The 25,786-nt window shown below is 34.7% G+C and overlaps 3 protein-coding genes and 1 pseudogene across 7 annotated transcripts; 1 reads left to right on the top strand and 3 right to left on the bottom strand.

The window, feature by feature from the left end:
- Nucleotides 108-4,724, top strand: LOC104786778 (pumilio homolog 2-like). Of its 5 annotated transcripts, none has more exons than XM_010512226.2 (10): nt 108-194; nt 626-1,264; nt 1,361-2,688; nt 2,765-2,906; nt 3,000-3,107; nt 3,205-3,417; nt 3,502-3,612; nt 3,696-3,890; nt 3,976-4,150; nt 4,291-4,724. In XM_010512226.2, exons 2-10 carry the CDS (start codon nt 629-631, stop codon nt 4,335-4,337), a joined length of 2,955 nt encoding a protein of 984 aa, XP_010510528.1. In that variant the 5' UTR covers nt 108-194; nt 626-628; the 3' UTR covers nt 4,338-4,724. The 5 variants fall into 5 exon arrangements, 4 of the variants coding, with proteins under 4 accessions (XP_010510528.1, XP_010510531.1, XP_010510532.1 ...); XM_010512229.2 differs by having other exon boundaries at nt 126-235; XM_010512230.1 differs by lacking the exon at nt 108-194 and adding an exon at nt 289-306.
- LOC104789226 lies at nt 9,792-10,949 on the bottom strand (annotated as a pseudogene).
- On the bottom strand, nt 11,117-20,112 carry LOC104786777 (tropinone reductase homolog At2g29150). Its single transcript, XM_019245283.1, has 6 exons — nt 19,829-20,112; nt 18,852-19,033; nt 13,348-13,373; nt 13,040-13,245; nt 12,843-12,957; nt 11,117-11,308 (listed from the first exon to the last, which is right to left on the bottom strand). Exons 1-6 carry the CDS (start codon nt 19,918-19,920, stop codon nt 11,117-11,119), a joined length of 813 nt encoding a protein of 270 aa, XP_019100828.1. The 5' UTR covers nt 19,921-20,112.
- LOC104786776 (senescence-associated protein 13-like) lies at nt 21,295-22,661 on the bottom strand. The gene is made up of 5 exons (XM_010512224.2): nt 22,551-22,661; nt 22,248-22,455; nt 21,946-22,165; nt 21,744-21,850; nt 21,295-21,643 (listed from the first exon to the last, which is right to left on the bottom strand). Exons 1-5 carry the CDS (start codon nt 22,619-22,621, stop codon nt 21,452-21,454), a joined length of 798 nt encoding a protein of 265 aa, XP_010510526.1. The 5' UTR covers nt 22,622-22,661; the 3' UTR covers nt 21,295-21,451.

Genomic DNA, 25,786 nt, shown 5'->3' with positions numbered 1-25,786 from the left:
TTATGTATATATCTTGTCATGCTAAATATGTAAATTTCCTAATCCTAAATTTGTGAAGAAACTAAGTAAAAGATCTGTATAAATATATCTTTTTAAAATCATATATTTGAAGTGTTGTTATGTACTTTCTCTTAAAGCTGTGTCCTTAAACCCAAAACTGAAACACAAAAAGATCTCGAAACAGCTTCAAACGTGTGAGTTTGAGATTCCTCAGCTCTTCTCTGGAACACATTAAGTTTAGTCTGTTTTAAAATTTTTCTAATCAATGTTTTTTTTTTTAATATAATTCACTTATGCAATTGCTAGGTCAGATGAGATCAACAACCCTAATAATGATTCAGTATTTTTTTTTTTTTAATTTTAATTTCACAAAAACCCTAAGGGTTCTTTACATCGCCGTCGAATTTTTTTATCCGCTAACTCTATAAAACCCAAAATTTTATATTTCTCATCTGATCATTGTGTTAGGGTTCTTTTTAGTTTAACACATGGATTTGAGTACTGCTTAAAGTTTTAATCTTTGGGTTAGTTTCTATAGAGAATTTTGGGGTATAAAGGTTTGATCTTTAGGATTTTTTTGTTGTTGTTAGCGTAATTGATTTTGGGGGGGTTTCTTGTTGTTTAGGTGATGATGATACCGGAACTAGGGAGAAGACCGATGCATAGAGGTAACGAAGATTCATCTTTTGGGGATGATTATGAGAAAGAGATTGGTGTATTGCTTGGTGAGCAGCAGCGAAGGCAAGAAGAAGCTGATGAGATTGAGAGAGAGCTTAACTTGTATAGAAGTGGCTCTGCTCCACCGACTGTGGATGGTTCTGTTAGTGCGGCTGGAGGATTTTTTAGCGGCGGCGGCGGAGGTGGGGCTCCTTTTTTGGAGTTTGGTGGAGGCAATAAGGGTAATGGGTTTGGTTGTGATGATGAGGAGTTAAGGAAAGATCCGGCTTACTTGTCTTATTACTATGCTAATATGAAGTTGAATCCGAGGTTGCCACCGCCTTTGATGTCTAGGGAGGATTTGAGGGTTGCTCAGAGGCTTAAAGGGAGTAGCAACGTGTTAGGTGGTGTTGGGGATAGGATAAAAGTGAATGAGAGTCGATCTTTGTTCTCTAACCCACCTGGTTTTGATCAGATGAAACAGCAGCGTGAGTTTGAGCCTGAGAAGACTAGTGCTTCCTCTTCTGAGTGGGATGTTAATGGATTGATTGGTTTGCCTGGTTTGGGGCTTGGAGGCAAGCAGAAGAGTTTTGCTGATATCTTTCAGGTTGGTGAAACTTCTTTTCTAATGGTTAGTATGTTTTGTTTATAGTTCACCTGAATATTCTTGCTTATATAAACTTGGTGGATGGCTTTTGTGCAGGCGGATATGGGGCATGGGCATCCTGTTGGACAGCAGCCCTCAAGACCTGCAAGTCGTAACACATTTGATGAAAATGTTGACTCCACAAATAACCTGTCTCCATCCGCATCACAAGGCATTGGTGCACCATCTCCATACAGCTATGCAGCTGTTCTGGGTTCGCCTTTGTCTAGAAATGGAACACCAGATCCACAGGCCGTTGCTAGGGTGCCTAGTCCTTGCCTCACTCCCATTGGCAGTGGAAGAGTGAGTTCAAATGACAAGAGGAACACAAGTAACCAAAGCCCGTTTAACGGTGGTCTCAAAGAGTCTTCAGATCTCGCCGCTGCTTTATCTGGTATGAGTCTGTCAGGTACTGGTGGGTTAGATGAAAGGAGTCAAGCTGAGAAAGATGTTGAAAAGGTCAGGAACTATATGTTTGGAATGCAAGATGGGCATAATGAAGTCAATCAACATGGCTTCCAACACAAAGCTGATCAAGCTCATAAGGGAACTGCTTCTTTGAGGAATTTACAAATGAGAGGGTCACAAGGATCTGCCTATAATGGAGTTGGACTAGCTAATCATTACCAGCATCTTGATAACCAAAACTATGGTCTCAACAACTACGCATTAAATCCTGCTGTAGCGTCTATGATGGCTGGCCAACTTGGAACTAATAACTATTCTCCAATGTATGAAAATGCTTCTGCGGCATCTGCTTTCGGATTTTCTGGAATGGACTCCAGACTTCATGGTGGAGGTTTTGTTTCTTCTGGTCAAAACCTCTCTGAACCACGAAATATTGGCAGGGTTGGTAATCGAATGATGGGAGGAAATGCTGGTCTTCAGTCACATATGGCAGATCCAATGTATCATCAGTACGGGAGGTTCTCTGATAATGCTGATTCGTTTGATCTTCTTAATGACCCTTCAATGGATAGGAGCTTTATGGGTAATTCATACATGAATATGCTTGAACTCCAGAGGGCTTATCTCGGAGCTCAGAAATCACAGTATGGTGTTCCTTACAAATCAGGGAGCCCTAACAGTCATAGCTATTTTGGGAGTCCAACGTTTGGGTCTAATATGTCATATCCTGGCAGCCCATTGGCTCATCATGGTATGCCGAATTCTCTTATGTCACCTTATAGCCCTATGAGACGAGGTGAAGTTAATATGCGTTATCCCTCTGCAACAAGAAACTTTTCGGGAGGTGTAATGGGTTCTTGGCAAATGGATGCTGGTTTGGATGAAGGATTTGGATCTTCAATGCTTGAAGAGTTCAAAAATAACAAAGCTAGAGGATTTGAACTTTCTGAAATAGCTGGCCATGTTGTAGAGTTCAGGTATTTCCTTGAAAGTCTTTTACCTTTTCTCTTTTGTACATTTTTCCCAAGCTAACACGGGGATTTGTATGACCAGTTCGGATCAATATGGAAGTCGGTTTATTCAGCAGAAACTCGAGACAGCAACAATTGATGAGAAAACCATGGTTTATGAAGAGATCATGCCTCAAGCTCTTGCCCTGATGACTGACGTTTTTGGCAACTATGTAGTTCAGAAGGTAGATTTATTTAGTCTTCCTCTTTAGTTTCTTTTTGGAGTTAAGAAAATGTATAACATGAGAGGGTTCTGACTTTTGCTTAACTTCCTACAGTTCTTTGAGCATGGTCTCCCGCCACAGAGGAGAGAATTGGCAGAGAAACTCATTAACAATGTTTTGCCTCTTAGCTTACAGATGTATGGTTGTCGTGTCATCCAGAAGGTAAAGTCTGGTTCTCACCTGTTTGACTGTTCTCTATAAGTCTATCTTCCATTTTCGAGAAAAGTTGAGAGTTTCATTGTGTCTTTTTACCTTTTAGGCAATTGAGGTTGTTGATCTAGACCAGAAAATTATAATGGTGAAAGAACTGGATGGACATGTGATGCGATGTGTACGCGATCAGAATGGTAACCATGTAGTCCAAAAGTGTATCGAATGTGTACCTGAAGAAAACATCGAGTTCATTATTTCGACTTTCTTTGGTCATGTTGTGACCCTCTCAACTCACCCATACGGGTGCCGTGTTATTCAGGTTCTTGTTCTTTGTGAATGAGAAAGATGACACCTTTCTTGCCTTATGCTTCTACTTAAAACTCTTTTTCATCTCCTGTTGCAGAGAGTATTGGAACACTGCCATGACCCTGATACACAGAGTAAGGTTATGGAAGAGATCCTGTCCACTGTTAGCATGCTGGCCCAAGATCAGTATGGAAACTATGTTGTTCAGGTTTGTAAAAGACATGAGTTTTACTGCAACTCTTGTTTGTTTTTTAATTGGTTGCTCAAAACTGGTACTCGTTTTGTGGACAGCATGTATTGGAGCACGGAAAGCCTGATGAGCGCACTGTGATAATCAAAGAGTTAGCGGGGAAGATTGTTCAGATGAGCCAGCAGAAGTTTGCATCAAACGTTGTTGAGAAATGTTTGACTTTTGGAGGTCCTGAGGAACGGGAACTGCTGGTGAATGAGATGCTGGGCACAACTGATGAGAACGAGCCTCTTCAGGTTTGTCAAACATATACTTTCAGATGATGGTCCGGGGAGAAAAGAAACTAATAAGCTCATAAGTTTCTTCTTGTGTATTATATAGGCGATGATGAAGGATCAGTTTGCAAACTATGTAGTCCAAAAAGTCCTGGAGACATGCGATGACCAACAGCGTGAACTGATTCTTACTCGTATCAAAGTGCATCTTAATGCTTTAAAGAAATACACTTACGGGAAGCATATCGTTGCTCGTGTTGAAAAACTCGTTGCTGCTGGAGGTATGTACAATATGTTCTTTCCCTTCAACCATTAGATAGAGTTGCCTCACAGAACCCCCCCCACAAGTATTTGAGCTAGAGACAGTATAGGCATTTCTATTGCATTTCAATGTCTCTTAAGTGGTTTTTCTCATATGCAGAGAGGAGGATGGCTTTGCAGTCATCAACTCAGCCTCTGGTGGCGTAAGGCCGAGTGTTGTACAGCTTAACTAGGGTGGATGGCTCTGCCATAACGTTCTGAGAATTAGGTAAGATCTAAACCAAAAAATCTGCGGAGAAATTATAAAAGAGAGCTTTGTTCTGCTCTCCGCAAAATCTGTACATTGTGTAGTTTCTTACCGTTTTTACTACTATACATAGAACCCCAAAACATCCCCCTTAGGCTGATGAATGAGTGGAAAAAAAAGGCAGAGAATGGTGTAAAGAAAATGGTGAGGATTTTAGAGTTTTTTCCCTTTCACATGTACAAAAATATTGGCTTTCATGCCAATCTGTAGAATGCTTTTTTAGGACAATCCCAGTTGATTTCTCTATTTTCACGATAACTCTTATCCGAGAATTTCTTGATTTTTCAGTTTTGTTGTTGATATTGTTCTAGTTTCTTGTTATGCAAGAAACATATGATATATATGTAACAACCGCTGAGCTGTTAGTTTAACAAAGATCCATCTCTCCTCTCTAAGAGTCTATATAACAAAATGACCATGGAATCCACAAAACGTTGTTATATCGATAACAACAATCAATGTCTTCAAGACTCTAGGTTTTTAAGGGATATGGTTTCCACAAATTCGCCGACTTAGGAATGGTGGAGTTACAAAACCAAATCTCGTGTTTGGGATGTGGCATCGAGGAGATAAGCTCGTATTCATGGCTTTATTTGGCTCCATCGCCGTGCCGCTTACTTAAGCCATTAGTCGAGCCGCTTACTTAAGCCATTAGTCTCTCGAGTAAACTAAGAAGCATGAACAACACTTGCATCAGCATATGACAAAACCATACAAGGACCGTTTTGGTTATTGCCAACAACATCAGTCAATGCAACAAAGCGCCATTCTATAGCATGTCGTACACTACCAAACAATGTCCAGTCTTTAGAATTGTCTAAACCTGAAGCATCATCATCGTTGTTTGATAGTGGAGCTTTTCACCAAGTTAATCCAGTCTATCTTGTCTTTAAGAAGTTTTATATGAAATCTTCTTTAAATGTACATAAATTTTATCATTAAATATGTAAAATTTTGTAATTGCTGATAAACTATACAATTGGCTACATTACACTTTGTACATATATTATTACTAGAAAGTATCGCGTGGTTTATGTATGCATTATTAATTTAAAATATAAAATGAAGTTTTTATTCAATTATATATGAAATGTACAAATGTAATTGTTAATATATGTCTTAAAAAAATAATATTCATAATACTACGGTGCAACTACAATTTATAATTTATATATGTTATATAGTGTTTCATAGAAGGTCATGAAAAAAGAGGAAAGTTAAAGTAAATATTATTAAATATTTTTGATTACAATGTATTGTTAAAATTATTTAAACAGTATGTTACTATAGTAATAAGACTATTACTTATAGCAATGTCAATTATATATGGTACTAGAATTTAAACCCGCGCACGCGCAGGATTTTAATTTAAAATATTTTTATCAATATAAATTTTTGAGCTCAAATATATTTATTGAAATTTTTGAGTATAAATCTATATAAACACTAAACTTATTTTACTAAGTAGCATACATCATATATATTATTGAAGATAATGTTTATTTGTTATATTTATTTGCGAGGGATTTTAGTTTAAATTTTTTAGGAATAAAAATCATTGAATATAAATATAATTAGTCATTTAAAGTTTAAAAGATAAATCCAAATAAAAGTCATACTTATTTACTAATATATATATATATATATATATATATATATATATTGTCTAGTGTCGCAGTAATGTTTTTCTGGTAAATCAATAATATATAACGTAGTAACAAAAAATGATTTAAAGAATCTCCCTCGAAGAGTACATTTCATATTTATATCCAATGAAAACATCATTTTAAAATTTCTAACACCGAAGGTCGATCATTGACCTAATTATAGAAATCATTTAAATATATCGATATCCCACATTAAATGCAAATATACAAAGTTTGATGAATACTTTTACTATTATGTCACTACAACGGAGTTATCCAAGTGCATCGGCTGTCATAATAGAATTTCCGACCAAGTCAAGAATGCGTAAATGGTGAAATGATTAAACCCGACATCCATTCACTAATCCAAGTTACATATATGTCTAAAACCCTTCATATGTTATTTTCATATGTTAATTTTGTGATGTAACCTCAGCTTTGTCTTTAAAAAAAACATGGTGTACTTTAGTAATATGTTATTTCTGGCAATGTTTTTAGTTAAAAGCATTTGATCATAAATTGATAAAATCTCAAGCATGTTTTATATATTTTTTAATTTATCATGTTATAGAATTTTAGCTCCGGTTGATAATATGCATTCTGAGATATACTATACATGTCACTTTTTAATAACGACTTACATATCATTTTCTCTATATATTGTGACCATTGATTTTGTGTTTTTTTAGATGGATTAATTTTTCAAGATTCTTTTTCATAGTTTTTCCCAAAAAAAATTGTGACTCTTACAATATCTTTGTTTTAGATCAAAACTTTTAAGTTGAGTTAAATTATTAATCTTTTATTTTTCTATAAGTGAAATTGTTTCTTAGAAACTAATATTTCACTTCAATTTTATTTTTATGTTTAGAATTTGATAAATACAATTACATAAATTGTTTTTTACTCCACATGTATTTAAATCTTACTTATATTCTAAAACTTAGTAACTCATTATAAATTTTGGAATATGATCATTTTTGGTTAAAATTTGAATAATAATATTATTACTAAAATAAATCAATAGTATTATTTTTACTATTTTAAAATATTCATTTATTTAAAACATTTGGGTTTAATATGAGCTTTTAAAGTGTTATGAATGAATGGATTAGAAGCTACATAGTGGATTAGTGTTTAGGATTAGGCCCAAATAAAAAGAATGAGTTGCTGATGTGGCAGCATGAGGAGTGAGGAAAGGTAACTTTATATATATAGATTTTTGTTAAATAATTAAGATACATTATATTTTTTTTCTATTTTTTCTTTTTTGGAAAATAAAAAACTGATGAGTAGTGTAGAAAGAAAAGTGTATGATCTTACCTAATTTTTTTGATAGATAATTTTATGTTGTCCTATATATTAATTTTATTGTATCATCTAAAAGTAATAGTTAACAAAAAATAGTTTTATATATGATAAGTCAATTTTAAAATAATTTATTAAAACAATATCACAAAAAAATATCTTATACTATAAGTTTAACCAGTTTTTATAAAAATTCATGAAAATAAAAGTGTGTGAAATTTAATATATTTTTATTTTCTATATATTGTCTCTACTTCTAATCATTTTAATATAAATAGTATGATTAACAATAAATTAAATTTTGAAATTATTGTTTTCTGTTATATCATTGGGCGATAAAGCAATTATGTTATGATACCATTATGTTTTTTTTAGTAAATATAATTTAAACACTATCAAAATATAACTTATAAATTACTATTAAATACAAATTTGAGTTGTGTCTTTAATAAAATATATATGATTAATGAATATAATGTGAGGTTTTTATATATTAGAAAATCTTTTATATTAAATTAGTCTATCATAAATTAATTTGGTTTCAGTTTTTACTTTCAAATGTATAAAACCATTTTATAGTAATAGGACAATTAGTTACAGCAAAGTTAATTAATTTTTGTATGTTTGTTAAATTATTATGATAAATTAATTTATTTATAGTTTTTTTTGGAGAAAAACTGATAACTATTCTAAGAAAAAAGTGTAATACGTTACTTTGATAGATAAATTATGTTGTCCTATATATTAATTTTATTTTCATATCTAAAAGTAATAGTTAACAACAAATAATTTTTAATATGATAAGTCAATTTGAAAATAATCTATTAAAACGTTATCACAAAACATATATCTTATACTCTAAGTCTAACTAATTTTTTATAATAATTCATGAAAATAAAAGTGTGTCATATTTAATATACATATTTTTTTCTTCTATAAATTGTTTCTATTTCTAATCATTTTAAAATAAATAGTATAATTAACAATAAATTAATTTTGAAACTATTGTTTTCTATTATTTCTTGGGGGAGATAAAACAATTATGTTTGATACCACTTTTTTTAGTACATATGTTTTAAAGACAGTCAAACTGTAACTTACATAATACTATTAAATACAAATTTGAGTTGTGTCTTTAATACATTATATATGAATATTGAATATAATATGATTTGTATATATTTATTTGAAAATCTTCTATATTTTTAAATTAGTCTATCATAAGTTAATTTGGTTTCAGTTTTTATTTTAAAAGTATGAAACCATTTTCTACTTTTATTTGGTTTCAATTTGTTTATATTTTTTAGTTGGGTTGATTAGTATTTTTTTTAGGTTCTATGATGTATGATTTCATTATGAAATATATTAGATGCTATTTTTGTAGCAATGTTGAAATTCAAAAAGCAAACTATACAACAATTATATTTTTTTTTTAACAAACTATACACCATATAAGATACAAATAAAATAAAGTAAAAAAAAATAGAATGTTAAATTTAAAATTAATGAGAATGACATGTGTCACAAATATAGAGTGCTAAATGTCACATTGTTAGACAAAGTTAGAAAAACCTTCTCTTATTATATAAGATTGAATGATATCATTTTCTATCTACTATCTTACTTTTAATAATTAATCCCTAATAATTTGAAGTGAATACGAAAAATTAAAGTGGAAAACCACAAATAGAAATTCGATATAGAAAAAAATATACAATATTTATCTAATTTAATAACTAATTGTGGCTTTAAATATGTTGACTAATTATAAAAATATCATTTTTGTTCCATTTTATAATTTCTATATTTATTCATATACTTGAATATATGATCAAAATATAAACAATTATATTAGGAGAAACTGGATATAGTTTTAGATGAGACATAGTTTAGTAGATTTTTTTTTAAAACTAACTTGTTGGTTGTATTTGTATGCTCATTGATACATGTGTAATATGTGATTCAAGTTAATAAAGAAAATATGTTTTAAAATAGCGTATTTCAGATATTGAAACTCTCGTTCACCACAAGCATAAATACAAAAAAGTAGACGGACCCAATGTCCCAATCCCCTCTGCCACCACAAACATTTTAGAAACAAAATTACATTGGTTACATAGTGACCACGACATACATGCGTGTGTATTGAGCCTGTGGCTGATAGGAGAAGCCATTAACAGTGAAACCTCCATCAACGCAAATGACTTGACCAGTTATATAGGAAGCTGCAGGAAGACAAAGAAATGCCACAAGCGATGAGACTTCATTTGTCTCTCCAACACGCCCCATTGGTGTCCTACTCACCACTTCTTTTTTTATCTCTTCATCATTAAGAATCTGAGGGATTTTCAAAGTGTCAAAACTTAAAACTAATAGTAATAATATGTTATCTTTTTATTTTCATCGTATTAAGAATAATTATTTTGGCCTTACATCGTTAACCAAAGGAGTTGTGATTAACCAGGGACAAACAGCGTTAGTCCTTATGTTGTCGCTCGCCCATTCGCAAGCTAAGTTTCTAGCCAGCTGATTCATGGCTCCTAAAGTGTGTTTACACATATATACTTGTATAAGAATCATAACGCAAGGGGACTTTGTTTTGAAGAGTATATATATACAGTACCTTTGGTTACTCCATAGATGGATCCAAAACTGACATGCACGACTCCAGCAGCGGAGGATATGTGGACGATGCTCCTAGTGCCGGCTTAAATATATTACATGCCCTGGGCAAACTAAAAAAAGTGTCCTTTAACCTATAAAAAAACTTACTAATTACTTTTTTTATTCTCTTTAGTTCATATAACTTTTTTTTTTTTACCCTTTTCTAGCTTACAAATTTTTTCTTGCCCCTTTAACTTACAAAGTTTTTTTTGTGTGCCTCTTTTCTTATACATATATGCTCCTTTAATTTATGTATCCGGGGCGGTCGCACTGCCCGCCCACCTAGTTAAGCCGGCACTGGATGCTCCCTGAGCCAGAGGCTTTCAACAAAGGGTGCGCGAGCTGTGAGAGATGGAAAGCTGAATCGAGATTTGTAGCCATTGTAAACGAATATTCTTCTGCTGTATACTCTGTGGTCGGCTTGGATATATACGTTCCCGCATTGTTGACCTATATATAGACACAACAAGATCTGGTTTTTGTAGATCTATAGCACGAGGGGTAGAAGCTTATGTATGTAAACTTACAAGGATATCGAGTTTTCTGTGGAAGAGAGTGGAAACGGTCTCTGAGTTTCTCTCGTTGTTCACGAGAAGAAACGTCGCAGACAGAAGTGGTGACCTGAAACCCTTTTGCTTGCCACTCACGTAACCATTCTTGAAGCTGAGTTTCGTCTCTTGCACATGTGTGGACTCTTGCTCCCATCATCGACAGTTCCTCCACCACAGCTTCCCTATTCATCGAACACACACAAACATAATATTTAAATATCACAATACAATTAAAAGAGCATATAAATCTATGAAAACGGGGATTTACCCGATGCCTTTAGAGCCACCAGTGACAAGAGCGGTCATGCCTCCAAGACTCCATCTAGAATTTGTTGCCATTCCTAGTTTTGACTTTTGAGCCAGTGACGACCTTTCATCAACGAAAGTTCACAGACCTCACCTTAAATAAACTAATAACAATAGTTTTGAATTATTGCTAACTGTTCCCAAAAAAAAAAAAAAAACTCAATCAACTTAAGAAATTACAAACGAAAACAAACAATCAAAGGTTTAGTGTTGAGGCTTAAAAGAGAAGCCATTGACCGTGGCACCTCCATCAACGCAAATGGTTTGACCTGTTATATAAGAAGCTGCAGGAAGACAAAGAAATGCCACAAGCGATGAGACTTCATTTGCTTTTCCTACACGTCCCATTGGTGTCTTACTCTGCACTGCTTTTCTAAATTCTTCATCCCTAAGACCCTGAGAGATTTTCCCCTTAAAATTAAAATTAAGAAGTAATAATATATAATCATCTAGAAACTCTCTCCTCCTTCTCTCTCTAGAAACTCTCTCCTCCTCTCTAGAGAACTTTTTCTGGGCTCATCGTTTGCCTCTCCGGTTTACCTTTCCGACGCCAGAGAGGGCTTCTCCTTTTAGTTTTCTTTCTTTTTAAGCCTTCTTTCTCCGTCCCCTCCTCCCACCGCTTAGCTGTCCTTCATCTTCGGTCTGGTCTTTGATCTTCTAAGAGGTGGTTTCCGGTGAAGGTATCGGCGCGTGAAGCGAAGTCTTGTCGGGGTGTGGTCGCTAGAGCTTCTACGGTGAAGTTGCTTGAGGACGGTGACAAATCTGTGGATAGATCTGGCAGATCGGGGTTGGCGACTTCGTGCTCCTCTGGTGCTCTCTTCGGTGGGCTTGTTTGTCTGTGGTGAGTCGTGAGAGTCGGGGGTGCTTCTTATGCACTCCGTGGATCGCTTTTTTTGGTGTCTCTTACGTCGGATCTGGTCCTCTCTCCTCCAGCCGAGGCGTGGCTTTGTTGTAGGGTTTGGTTCGTTGAAAGGTAAGGTTGGGCAGCGCTTAATGGAGATCTTGAAAATGCAAGGAGAAGGCAGTGGTGGGTAAGTCTTCTTCTCCGGCGACAACGGTGTGGTTGTGTCTCCTTCCCGATGCGTCTGTGGCTTCATTTTTTGGTGGGTCGAGAAGCTTCTGATCAAGTCGCGTTTGTTTGCGGTGGAGCTTCTTTCGGGGCTCACTCACCCAATCGAAGCTGCGGTTCGCGGCGGAAGTCGGTGGGAGACAGGAGGGTATGTTGCTTTGTTGCGGTGGTTAGCCAAGGATGTTATATCTCTTGGGCTTTCGTGGGTATTGGTTTGTGGAGGGTGAAATGAGCCACCATCCTCTGTTAGCTGCCACGGATTTGCCTCCACGTGACCGGATCTAAGGAGTTTTACCTGGGGTCGCGGTGGTCGCTGTAGGAAGAAGAGGGGTGTTAGTTCTGAGTGAGCAGGTTGCTAGGTTGGGACCTGTCTTCGCGGAGCCTTTGATCGGTGGCTTGAGCATGCCGGCAGATCGGTAGCGGGTCAGGAGGGTCACCGAAGAAGAAGCTGCGATGGAATTTGGTTGCTTACGTCAAGGTTTTTATCTGGTGTTCCCGACGCAAAGCCGTCGTTCTTGCACCCATTGGCATTAGTGTTTGAGCCTCTGTCATCGGTTATCAGCAAGTTCCGATCCCCTTTTCCGGCAACAGCATTGATTTTCCGATGTGCCTCTTTTTGTAACTGTTAGATACTTTGTAATTTCTCAAAGCCTACCCCATTTTTGTGGGAGGCCCATTAATGTGAATATAAGTTATAAAAAAAAAAAATGTTTGACTTGTCTTCAATTTTTAGATGACTTGACTAAAAACAACTTTGAACTAATTTAATTGGTTTTGTCTAAAATATATATATATATATATAATCATTTGGCTTAAGTTAAAGATTCATGTAATAATATTATTTATCAAGGAAATCTTTACATCGTTAGCTAAAGGAGTTGCTATGACCCATGGACATACAGAGTTAACCCTTATGTTGTCACTTGCCCACTCGCATGCTAAGTTTCTTCCTAATTGATTCATAGCTCCTAAAACACGCATTTATATATATACGCATATATTAGTTAATTAAGTCTCAGCACGTGATGCATCATTCATTGTTTGAGTATATACATATTGCTCCATAGATGGATGAACCTGTATGTACAATTCCAGCAACATAGGACATGAACACGATACTCCCTAAACTAGAAGCTTTTAATAACAGATGTGCGAGCTGTGAAAGATGAAAAGCTGACTCAAGATTTGTAGCCATCAGAAACGAGTAATCTTGTGCTGTAAATTCTGTAGTCGGCTTTGTTATACCCGTTCCCGCATTGTTTACCTATACGTAGACCCAAACCAAACACAATAAATGATCGCACAACATAATCACTTGATCTTCTTTACAGATCCATATGGATCCTGCTATGATACATCAACTTACGAGGATGTTGAGTTTTCCTTGGAAGATATTAGAATAGTAAACCGAGATTAATTAACTGGTTTATATATTGTATAGTTTATGTAGGATTAAGCTTCCTTTTACTTAATCCTAATCCTGTACATAAACAGTTGTAATCACACATTTACAGATTTAATGAGAATAACTAACTTTTCTCTCTCTAGCTCAGTTTCATCTTCTCTCTCTCTCTCTTGTTCTTGCTCGAGTCCGAGCTCATCTTCTTCCTCTGTTCAATCCTGATATGGTATCAGAGCATCATCGATCATGAGCGCTTCTTCAGCTGAGCTTATTCTCACTCACATCATCTCTTCCATCATCTCTTTTGTTTTTGATTTTTGTTGTTTCATCGTATTAGTGATTCTTCAATTCGTGTTCGCATACGATTCTCTATGAGTTCTTCTTTCTTTGACCTAATTGTTTTTCCGATTCTTATTTTGCTTTTAATCAGAACAATCTCTTATAATCAATTCGATTCTTCATCAATATGGGATCAAATCCAAATCCGACTACTTCGGTGAATCAAAATTTGCGAAACCAGGGTGATTCAGGTACGGATCTATATGAGAATCCCTATTTTCTTCATAGTACTGATCATGCTGGGTTGCAATTGGTTTCGGATCGACTTGTTTCGGGTTCAGATTTTCATTATTGGCGTAGATCAGTACAGATGGGTTTGAATGTTCGAAATAAATTGGGATTTGTTGATGGTTCAATTCAGAAACCTCCAGTAGATCATTCGATTCATGGTTCTTGGTCACGTTGCAACGATATGGTATCCACTTGGTTAATGAATTAAGTGTCGAAGAAGATTGGAGCTAGTTTGTTGTACATCTCGACTGCTGAAGGTATCTGGAATAATCTCTTGTCTCGTTTCAAGCAAGATGATGCACCTCGTGTTTACGAGATTGAACAGAGACTTACTTGTATTCAACAAGGTTCTTTAGATGTCAGTGCGTACTACACTGAGTATGTAACGCTATGGGAAGAATATAAGAATTAGATAGAGCTTCATGTTTGCACTTGTGGTCGCTAAGAGTGTAATGCAGCTGTTCTTTGGGAACGTCTACAGGATCGTAGTAAAGTAACCAAATTCTTGATGGGGCTAAATGAGAGTTATGAACAGACGAGAAGGCACATCTTGATGCTGAAACCGATACCAAATATGGAGGAAGCATACAACATGGTCACTCAAGATGAAAGACAACGTACTGTTTCTCTTAAGCCTCTTGTAAAGTCTGATAATGTAGCATTTCAGACGACCGGTAGTTATGAAGGTGATACTGCAAATGGATCGTATATGGTGGAACCATGTGAGTATGTAGCAGCTTACAATACTTATAGACCAAGGAGTAATAGACCAATGTGTACTCATTGTGGGAAGATGGGACACATGATTCAAACATGTTTCAAGGTTCATGGTTATCCACCTGGTTTCAAATATCCAAATCAGAACAATTCAGGGCAAGGACTGAATACTCAGAGACCTTCTTTTATGCCTCGTGGTCAGGCTAATCAGAATAATCAAGGTCAATTCTATAACCAAGGGCAATCTACTAATCAGAATTTTGGTCCAAGATCTGGTACAACACAGCCAAGGGTAGTTGCGAATGTTCAAGTTGATGGAAGCATGTCGTATTATCCTCATGCTCCTGTTAATGCTTTTAACTTGGATGTGAGCCAGCTGACTCAAAGTCAAGCTCAAGACCTGATCAGTTAACTCTCTCGAGTTCAGGTTACAGAACCGATGGTCAATCAATTATCACGCATTCAGGTTTCAGAAACTCCAGGGCCTAAAGTTTCTTTTTCTCGTGCATCTATTACAGAATTAGGGGTTATGGCTCCTCAATCGTCTTCTGGTACAGTCTTTAATATCTCTTCTAATCTTAGATATGAGAATAGTAATCTCACATATAAACACCATGTTCTATCTTCTCTTCATAGTGTTTTGCCTAATGGTGCTTGGATGATTGATAGTGGGGCAACTAGTCATGTTTGTTATGATCTCTTTACGTTTAGGGAAACTTCTTTAGTCTCTGGCATCACATTAGCTTTACCTAATGGAACTAGACTCCATATTAACCAAACTGGCACCATTCATTTGTCTGATTCATTGATTCTTTACAACGTTTTTTATGTTCCATCTTTTCGTTTTAATCTCATTAGTGTTTCGACTTTGCTGCATGATAATCAATGCTCTGCTCATTTTTATCCTACATCATGTTTCTTACAGGAGTCTTCTCAGGGATGGATGATTGGGAGTGCTAACCTTTTTCACAATCATTACATCTTGAATGAACACTCCCTATCTACACCTGCTAAGTCTCCTGTCATCAATCAAGTCTCCTATAATCAAGTCTCTGGATCCTTAGTGGATGAAGGAATTCTTTGGCATCAACGCCTTAGGCATCCTTCAAACGCCAAGTTACAGCTTATGTCTGGTAATCTTTCTATTAATAAAACAAGTGTCTCGAGTCTAGATCATTGTTCAGTGTGTCCATTAGCTAAACAAAAACGACTATCTTTTCCTTTTCATAATCATGTCTCTGAAAAACCATTTGATATGTTACATCTAGATATATGGGGTCCCTTTTCAGTAGAGTCTATAGAAGGATATAGGTATTTTCTTACAATAGTTGATGATTGTACAAGATGACTTGGATTTATATGTTGAAAAATAAAAGTGAAGTTACTCATGTTTTTCCTGCTTTTATGAAGCTTATTGCAACTCAATTTAATACAAAGATAAAGGCAATTCGAACTGAATTATGCTCCCGAATTAGCTTTCAAATATCTTATAAAAGAACATGGCATGCTTCATTTTTTTTCTTGTGCTTACACTCCACAACAAAATTCTGTAGTAGAAAGAAAACATCAACACTTATTAAATGTAGCTAGAGCTTTACTTTTTCAATCAAATGTTCCTCTTGTCTATTGTAGTGATTGCATTACTACTGCTGCTTTCATCATAAATAGAACACCAATTCCTTTACTTGATAATGTTTCACCTTTTGAAAAATTAATGCATAAGAAACCGGATTATACAGCTCTTAAATCTTTTGGTTGTCTTTGTTATGTTAGTACTTTGCAAAAGGATAGAACAAAATTTACACCACGAGCACAGTCTAGTGTTTTCTTAGGATACCCTTCTGGGTACAAGGGCTATAAAGTTTTAGACTTAGCTACGAATGTAATTTCCATTAGTCGCAATGTTATTTTTCATGAGCATATTTTCCCATATCTTGATGCTGAAAAACATATAGCTGATATATTCTCACATACCATTTTACCACATCCAATCCCTTTTGTTCCTAACATGCCATCTTCATCTATTACATCGACTGGCTTACCTCATACTGTTATTTATGTACCTCATTCTGCACATTCATCATCTTCATCAGTGCCAACTAGGGAAAATAGGGAGACTGGGAACATAGGGAACCAGTTACTGTCTTACCAGATACTACACCTGTTTCTTTACCTACGAAGAGACCAAAACGAAATGCTAAAGCCCCTAGTTACTTATCTGAGTATCATTGTGCATTGGCTAATGTCTCATCTATTCTTCCCCCTAATCATACTACACCATATCCACTATCTTCTGTTCTATCATATAATCGCTTCAACCCACATTATTGTTCCTATATCTTATCCTATTCAATGGAGACTGAACCTAAGACTTTTGAAGAAGCCATGGCGTCTGATATATGGAAAGGTACCGTTAATAAGGAATTGGATGCGATGGAGATAAATGGAACCTGGTATGTAACTTCTTTACCCCCTGGAAAGAATGTTGTTGGCTGTAAATGGGTATTTACCATCAAATATAATTCTGATGGTACTATCGAGAGATACAAGGCACGTTTGGTGGCTAAGGGATATACTCAGCAGGAAGGTGTTGATTTCAATGATACTTTCTCTCCTGTGGCGAAGCTAACGAGTGTCAAGCTTATGTTAGAACTGGCAGCTACACATGGATGGGAGTTATATCAAATGGACGTCTCTAATTCATTTCTACACAGTGAGCTTGATGAGGAGATATATATGAGTTTACCTCAAGGCTACACTCCAGGTAATTCACAAGTCTTACCTCCGAATGCTGTATGCCGCCTTCGTAAGTCGCTATACGGGTTAAAACAAGCTTCTAGGCAGTGGAATCGCTTGTTTACTTCAGTCTTACTTGATGATGGATTCTTACAATCCCAGGCAGATACGTCCTTGTTTGTTAAGTTCACAGCAACTAGTTTTCTAGTAGTCTTAGTGTATGTTGATGACATTGCTATTGCTAGTAATAATGCTGAGGATTTGGCTGCACTTAAAGCTGTCTTTGCTCAAGCTTTTAAAATCAAGGACTTAGGTCCTCTGCGATTTTTTCTTGGGCTGGAGATTGCAAGAACGAGCAAGGGTATATCTGTTTGTCAGCGAAAGTATGCTCTGGACTTACTGGAGAACACTGGATTATTAGCATGTAAGCCAACTACTGTTCCTATGGATCCATATGTTCACCTTACGAAAGACACAGGAACTCTTTTGGATTCAGCACGGCCTTATAGGGAGATTATTGGTCGCCTTCTTTACCTAACGATCACAAGACCTGATATTACATTTGCTGTACACCATCTCAGTCAGTTCTTACAATTCCCTACTGATGCTCATATGCAAGCTGCACATCGGATTCTCAAGTACATCAAGGGTAGTCCAGGTCAAGGCTTATTCTACTCTACATCTAATGAGACTTGTGTGAATGCTTTTGCGGATGCGGATTGGGGAACTTTCACTGATACAAGGCGTTCAATTACTGGGTTTTGTGTTTACATTGGTAAGTCACTTGTTTCTTGGAAATCTAAGAAACAACATGTTGTGAGCCATAGCAGTACAGAGTCTGAGTATAGGAGCATGGCTGAGGTTACTCGAGAAGTCCTATGGATTCAGCAACTCCTTCGAGATTTTCGAGCTCCAGTTACTTCGGTTGCTAAGCTCTTCTGCGACAACAAATCTGCTGTGTACATTGCCACAAATCCAGTGTTTCACGAAAGGACGAAGCACATTGAGATTGATTGCCATATTGTGCGTGATCAGATCAAGCTTGGGAACCTGAAGACATTACACATTGGTACAGAAAACCAACTTGCTGATATCCTGACTAAGCCCTTACAGCCTCGACAATTTCATTCTTTGCTTCATCGAATGGGTTTATCAAACCTTTACAATCCTTCTCTGGATCCGGATTGAAAGGTTTAAGGGGGTGTATTAGAATAGTAAACCGGGATTAATTAACTGGTTTATATATTGTATAGTTTATGTAGGATTAAGCTTCCTTTTACTTAATCCTAATCTTGTACATAAACAATTGTAATCACACATTTACAGATTTAATGAGAATAACTAACTTTTCTCTCTCTAGCTCAGTTTTATCTTTTCACTCTCTCTCTCTTGTTCTTGCTCGAGTCCGAGCTCATCTTCTTCCTCTACTCAATCCTGATAGAAGAGAGAAGAAACATTTTCCATGAGTTTATGTCGTTGGTCACGAGAAGAAACGTCGCATACAGAAGTGGTGACCTGAAACCCTTTTGCTTGCCATTCAAGTAAGCGTTCTTGAAGCTGAGTTTTGTCTCTGGCACATGTGTGGACTCTTGCTCCCAACATCGCTAGTTCCTCGACCACATCTTCTCTGTTTTATAGCACACATAAAATTTTAGTCGACACATCATTAAGCTTTGCTCTTTTTAGGGTTGTCTTGATTATAAAACATCGGAATGTAAGAAAATAATTATTTCTTACCCATGTATGTGGTCTTATAGTTAGTAGGTTATTAATTGGGTTTGTTATATTTTTGTTTTAATCATTTGGGAACTAAAAGGACAGGTGTTAAGCTACATGTGAAGCTTATGCTTATAAGGACAAGTACTAAGCTACATGTCATGCTAAAGCTTATAAGAGGACAAGTGTGAAGTTGCATGTTGTGTTTGAAGCAATACGAGACACTTGTCCTCACACTTGTCACCGCTGTCTTCATCTCTACTATGATGGATGGTTGAGATTAAATTAGAAGACAAAACCCTTATGAGGAGTAAGGTCCTCTTCCCTCCTATAAATAGATGATTTGTTCCATCACAAATCATCACAAGAACAAAACAACAAATAAAGAAAATAGTTTATAGAAAAGGGGAGAGAAACCTTATCTTCCACCTAAAGATCATTTAAGAGTTTCCTTTCAAGCCTTCAAGCCATTGAAGAAGAAGAAACCATTCAAGTAAGCATCATTTCTACAATGAGTGGAGGTATTACTTTAACCCTCTTTATGATTCTATTATTTGATTAATATAGATGTTTAAGATCTTGGAGTTCATGTAAAAAGTATGTTTAACACGGAATAGCATCAAAAGATCCACCAAAAAAAAATATTATTGAAATGAGAGAAGCATTGAACTAGAAAAGTAGGTAAGGTAGGAGAACATGGACTGACCCGAGCCCTTTCGAGCCACCGGTTACAAGAGCGGTCATGCCTCCAAGGCTCCATCTGGATTTGTCTCTCAAGTTTTCTCCTGGCTTAGCCATTTCTAATCAGCTTCTCCAGTGAAGATCATAGACTCATCGTCTTATAGAGAAATATCACAGACCAAGTCTAGTTGTCAGGTTGGACCAAATCAGCTTATTCTTTCTCAGTATCTTTGTTTCTAGTCTTCTTCTTCTATATCAGCCAAGTTTATTTCTGGCTAGATCACTTAATCCTCATTAAGAAACGTTTTACTTATGCCACAAATGAGATTTTAATTTTAATTTTATTTTCATGACATATATATGAGAATAATCCTTGACAAAAAATATATATATATATATATATGAGAATAATTTTTTGTTTTGCAAGGTTTGATATTTGGTTTTCAGATCGAGGGTCTAAGCACAAAAGCGGAACTCAAAATAGGAAGAATTACGAATCACTTGTATGAATGAATGACACCTTTCCCAATATAACTTTTTGCTCTCACAAGCGTCAAGAGTCAAAATCAAATTTTGCTCATCTGCCTCCTGATAAAAATATCATTTATTGTCTTTCATTGCCTTATTAGGCAACTCTTATGCGATCAACAAAAGCCATAAATGCATTTTGATTCCACTTGATCAGCGTCGTTATCTCGCCTACTCAAACTTCCTTTTTGGACATCAGCAATTTTATTTAATTGATGTTTACAATACGGGACCACGTTACAATTTACAAGATAATCTTTTTAAAAAAATACAAGCTCAAGTTTTAGACACACATATATTCAATTCAAAGAGCAAGTTGAAACCCCTTTAAACCAAAATCACTTCCTTCTAGCTATTCATATAATGATTTTGAACTTATTGTTCCAATACCATTTGTTTTGTAAAAAGAGCTTGGTCAATATATATAATTTGAGGCGTTAGGGTAAAAGCAAAATATTTAGCCTTCCAATAAAAGAAATGTGAACAAAAATAAACATATGAGCCTTCTAAAAGATTTAAACGTTTGAAATGTGGGCATATTTGCAAGTAATGTCTTTTACAAAACAGTACTTTGCTGTAACTGTCATTGCTCGGGGACCATTTCACTTATTATCTACCAAATTGGACCAGACCTCAATACTGTATAAACATGATCCTTTTCACGCCCACATGCCCATGTATTGGTCATTCGCTTTTGCAATACCAAGCTCAATTATTTACTTAAGACAATCCTTTTCGTCATGTTTTCTCTTTTCTATATATGGCTAAAACGATATATTCCACATAAAAACTAGATGCATGNAAAAAAAAAAAAAAAAAAAAAAAAAAAAAAAAAAAAAAAAAAAAAAAAAAAACTAGACGCATGAGATGCTTTGTTTACTTTATTAGGCTATCTATTCCTTTAATATGTTTAAATCAAGACTTTACAAACATTAAATTTAAAACAACATTAACTTTTATTATTTCGAAATTTTAGACAACGCATTTCAGAATATTGGACTCCCGATCAGTTTTTCACAAAGCATATGCATAAATATTCAAGAATTAACAAGAAGACAGCACAGACCCATAACCCGTACGTAGGTTGATATATAATCCGAACACTTGCATATATGTGTTTTTATGGCACAAGCTTGAAGGAGAAACCGTTGATAGTTACACCTCCGTCAACGCAGATGGCTTGGCCTGTAATGTAAGAAGCTGCAGGAAGACAAAGAAATGCCACAAGCGGTGATACTTCGTTTGCCTCTCCAATACGCCCTACCGCTGTCCTCTTTTCCGCTTCTTTTTTAAACTCTTTGTCATTGAGACACTAAGAAATTTTAACAGTAATTAAGATCAGAATATATATTTTTTTTTTCATTTTTTTTTCCATTTTCTCGAACTAGGAGAACTTTTTATTTTGGCCTTACATCGTTAACCAAAGGAGTTGTGATGAACCATGGGCAAACAGCGTTAGCCCTTATGCTGTCGCTCGCCCATTCGCAAGCTAAGTTTCTAGCCAGCTGATTCATGGCTCCTAAATGAGTTTATATACTTTTATATGTAAGTATCATAACACAAGGAATATATTATATATATTTTAAGGAGGTACATGTATACTATATACGGTACCTTTGGTTGCTCCATAAATGGATCCAACATTATTGATATGCACAATTCCAGCAGTGGACGACATGAGCACGATGCTCCCTGAACCAGATGCTTTCAACAAAGGGTGTGCGAGCTGCGAGAGATGGAAAGCTGACTCGAGATTTGTCGCCATTATAAACGAATAATCTTCTGCTGTATACTCTGTGGTCGGCTTGACTATGAACGTACCGGCATTGTTGACCTATAAAAGTATACATAAACACCATAAAAACGCAACGGGGATTCCAATCTCAAAGAGGAGAAGCTTATGTATGTAAACTTACAAGGATATTGAGTTTTCCTTGGAAGAGAGTGGAAACGGTCTCCATGAGTTTCTCTCGTTGTTCACGAGAAGAAACGTCGCAGACAGAAGTGGTGACATGAAACCCTTTTGCTTGCCACTCACGTAAGCGTTCTTGAAGCTGAGTTTCGTCTCTTGCACATGTGTGGACTCTTGCTCCCATCATAGACAGTTCCTCCACCACAGCTTCCCTATTCATGACTCACACAAACATAGTTAGTTCTTAGAAAATTAAATTATAATACAATAAAAGATAATAGAAAAATCTATGAAAATGGGGACTGACCCGATGCCTTTAGAGCCACCAGTGACAAGAGCCGTCATCCCTCCAAGACTCCATCTAGAGTTCGTTGCCATACCTAGTTTTCAGCCAGTGATGACTTTTTACCAGCGATGATCACACATCTTATATAGACTAGTCGTCATAGTTTAAATTTTGAAACTTCCCACCTCACGTACAGACGTACTCACATTGCCAACAGGTCGAAAGTCGACTTCAACCACACGTATCCATGATAGGGCATTCCTGGCTGTCAGTTTCCCTCATCTCAAGTTTCCAGATATCATGATGATGACCTGTCGACCACAATCGGATCTAGCCATAAGTTCTCGTGAGGAGATCAGGAAAAAATAAAATGAACAGTCGGCGGCCCACATAAAAGGACTTACGAGGCTATATTTTGGAGAGTTATGAAGATATTTTATGCTTGCTCGTACAGTCGTACTGTATGTATGTAATTTTCTATGTGTTCATAAAAAAACTTATATGACTTGTGTAAAAGTAGGAAAATTACTGAGTAACTTTTGTTTACCTTAACAAACGAACCATATACTAATGAGATATAAGAATAATTAATAATTAGCAAAAGAGTAACAACTGACAAACAATACTCATAAACGTTATATTAAAAGGTTACACTCATAAGGTTGCTACGATATTTTCTTATTATTTCATGTCATAAAATAATTTTAAATATTTTAATTATTATTAGGAATAACTTTGCACCTTTCTACAATCTGACTACACATGGACAACAGTACTAGGTACCGTCATGGCAACTGACTGAGGTTGGAGACTTCTGAAAAAATACCTTCCAACCGGTATTCAAAGGTAAGCTAAATCACCTACGAAAACAATTTCGGTGACGTTGAGTAGCCGATTCCATAAAGGAGTTTTACTGAAGGTAAAATATTAAACGATTTTTTCTTTATTTAAGTACCATTATCATCACAAAATTTCACGATAGTTTTCTATGATTTTTTTTCTCTTTTTTGTTGTCTTTGCAGTTTATATTATGAAAGGATCGTATATTCATTCATGACAAGGATGTACAATATATATAGACTTAGTCTATAGGGTTTTGACAAATACTAATTACATTACTAGCCTTATACTACTCTTCTCCTTTATAGTTTACGAATAAAATTATTAATTTGTTGCAACGAAGTTGTAATAAATCTTATGACAAATAGAAATATAACTATACCAAGAATAAAAAATAGTTACCAACTCATACATATATGTACAATATTATTTTTTCAAACTTATGGATTAAGATTTTAAACTTTGAGATGTGCAAATACTTACTTTGAGATGTTCACTATATATATCTACTAGAAGTAGGCTCGCGCATCGCGCGAGATATATTTCATTTTATAATTTTATTAATTCTTATATATTTTAAATCTAGATATATAATTTTTAATTTTTAATGTGCAAATTTTTTTTAAAAATATTTAATATGTGTTTTTCATGTTTTGATGCAAAATAAAATAAATAGAACATCTCAGTAAAAAGTTTTAGTTGAAATAATTAAGTAGTTATTTCTTATTTATTATCTCATACAAAATTTATTTGATGTTTCTAAATTTTAATACATAATTAATTATATGTATTTTATCATCATTTGTATTATGCAGATTTTTATCTAGAGGTATATTTTTTAAAAAAATAGATAATTAATAATACTTTAATTTAGGAAAACAAAATTTACATAATATCTTAATTTTTATGCGACAACTTTAATCATTAATTAAAATTAACAAAAGGATATAGTAAGAGTAAGACATACCGTCTTAAATCATTGCTAACAGCTTGTTCAAGCTTGTAATTTATACAAATCCACTACAAGTTTGTGCACATGCCATCTTCTTTTTCTTGTTCAATACAGTCGATAGCTTACTTTTTCCTTCAATATTTGCAGGGTTTTAAAAATTTTGTGAAGTCTCTCCAAAAATCATATTTTCTAATACTTGACACAAATTAATATTATAATAATAAAATATTAACTTAAAATTAATATTAATTCATAGCATCAAGACTGAGGAAAATATAGTTGTTTACATATAAAAAAATGTAGCTGAACACAAATATTGTGTGCTTGTTTTAACATTAGTTTATCTAGAAATCAACTATATAGGATACAAAGAAAAAAAGTTTTCTTACTTTCCTTATTTCCTCCAAATAAGTCAAAAACACAGGTCTCTTCTTTGATGTTAACACCATTTTCTCCTATTGAGAACAATATCTAACAAAGAATAAAGATTAACTTAAAATTAATATTAGTTCATAGCATCAAGACTGAGGAAAATATAGTTGTTTACATATACAAAAAATGTAGCTGAAAACAAATATTGTGTGATTGTTTTAACGTTAGTTTATCTAGAAATCAACTATATAGGATACGAAGAAAAACATTTTCTTACTCTCCTTATTTCCTCCAAATAAGTCAAAAAAGGCATGTCTCTTCTTTGATGTTAACACCATTTTCCCCAATTGAGAATAATATCTAACAAATAATAAAAGATTAACTTAAAATTAATATTAATTCATAGCATCAAGACTGAGGAAAATATAGTTTTTTACATATACAAAAAATATAGCTGAACACAAATATTGTGTGCTTGTTTTAACATTAGTTTATTTCAAAATCAACTATATAGGATACGAAAAAAAATGTTTTCTTACTCTCCTTATTTCCTCCAAATAAGTAAAAAACGCAGGTCTCTTCTTTGATGTTAACAATATCTAACAAATCACACACACTATTGTTCTTTAATCAAATACCCCATAACCCAAATAAAACCCCACTAGATATGAACCCGCACTATGTGCAGGATAAATCGATTTAAATAAAATATTATGAGCAAAATTATTATTTGAAATTTAAGATTTATTTTGTGTAAAACAAAATATGTAAGTAAAGTTTTTCTTTTGTTTATTCAAATTTGCGTTTACTTTCGGTAAAATACGTTTCACCCGTGAATTATTTGAACTTGGAAAAATTTTTTAAGGTGGTGTAGAAATTTTTGATGTGTTTTTGTGTTTCTAAAAATCAAATTCACATATTTTATGTTTAACATTATCATCTACATCACTATACCATTAAATAGATTAAAAAATACTTTTTAGACTAATCGATTTAATTTAAACCAATCATAAGTTTAAAAAATGCAATGAGAAAAATGTATAAAAGTGGTAAATAAATGAATAATATTGTTATTGTTTATGAAATGTAATTT

The sequence above is a fragment of the Camelina sativa genome, chromosome 5 (genome assembly GCF_000633955.1).
Source record: "Camelina sativa cultivar DH55 chromosome 5, Cs, whole genome shotgun sequence".
Lineage (NCBI taxonomy): Eukaryota > Viridiplantae > Streptophyta > Magnoliopsida > Brassicales > Brassicaceae > Camelina > Camelina sativa.
This window is presented reverse-complemented; position numbering and strand designations above follow the sequence as displayed.

Coding starts and splice junctions, on each gene's coding strand:
- LOC104786778 (XM_010512226.2), top strand. CDS start 629: ATGATGATACCGGAACTAGGGAGAAGACCGATGCATAGAGGTAACGAA. Junction 1,265..1,360: donor GTTTTGCTGATATCTTTCAG/GTTGGTGAAACT, acceptor GCTTTTGTGCAG/GCGGATATGGGGCATGGGCA. Junction 3,108..3,204: donor GTTGTCGTGTCATCCAGAAG/GTAAAGTCTGGT, acceptor TTTACCTTTTAG/GCAATTGAGGTTGTTGATCT.
- LOC104786777 (XM_019245283.1), bottom strand. CDS start 19,920: ATGGCTAAGCCAGGAGAAAACTTGAGAGACAAATCCAGATGGAGCCTT. Junction 13,374..18,851: donor CATGGAAAATGTTTCTTCTC/TCTTCTATCAGG, acceptor ACTATTCTAATA/TCTTCCAAGGAAAACTCAAC. Junction 11,309..12,842: donor CAACTCCTTTAGCTAACGAT/GTAAAGATTTCC, acceptor AAAATCTCTCAG/GGTCTTAGGGATGAAGAATT.
- LOC104786776 (XM_010512224.2), bottom strand. CDS start 22,621: ATGGCAACGAACTCTAGATGGAGTCTTGGAGGGATGACGGCTCTTGTC. Junction 22,166..22,247: donor AAGGAAAACTCAATATCCTT/GTAAGTTTACAT, acceptor ATACTTTTATAG/GTCAACAATGCCGGTACGTT. Junction 21,851..21,945: donor CATTTATGGAGCAACCAAAG/GTACCGTATATA, acceptor AAACTCATTTAG/GAGCCATGAATCAGCTGGCT.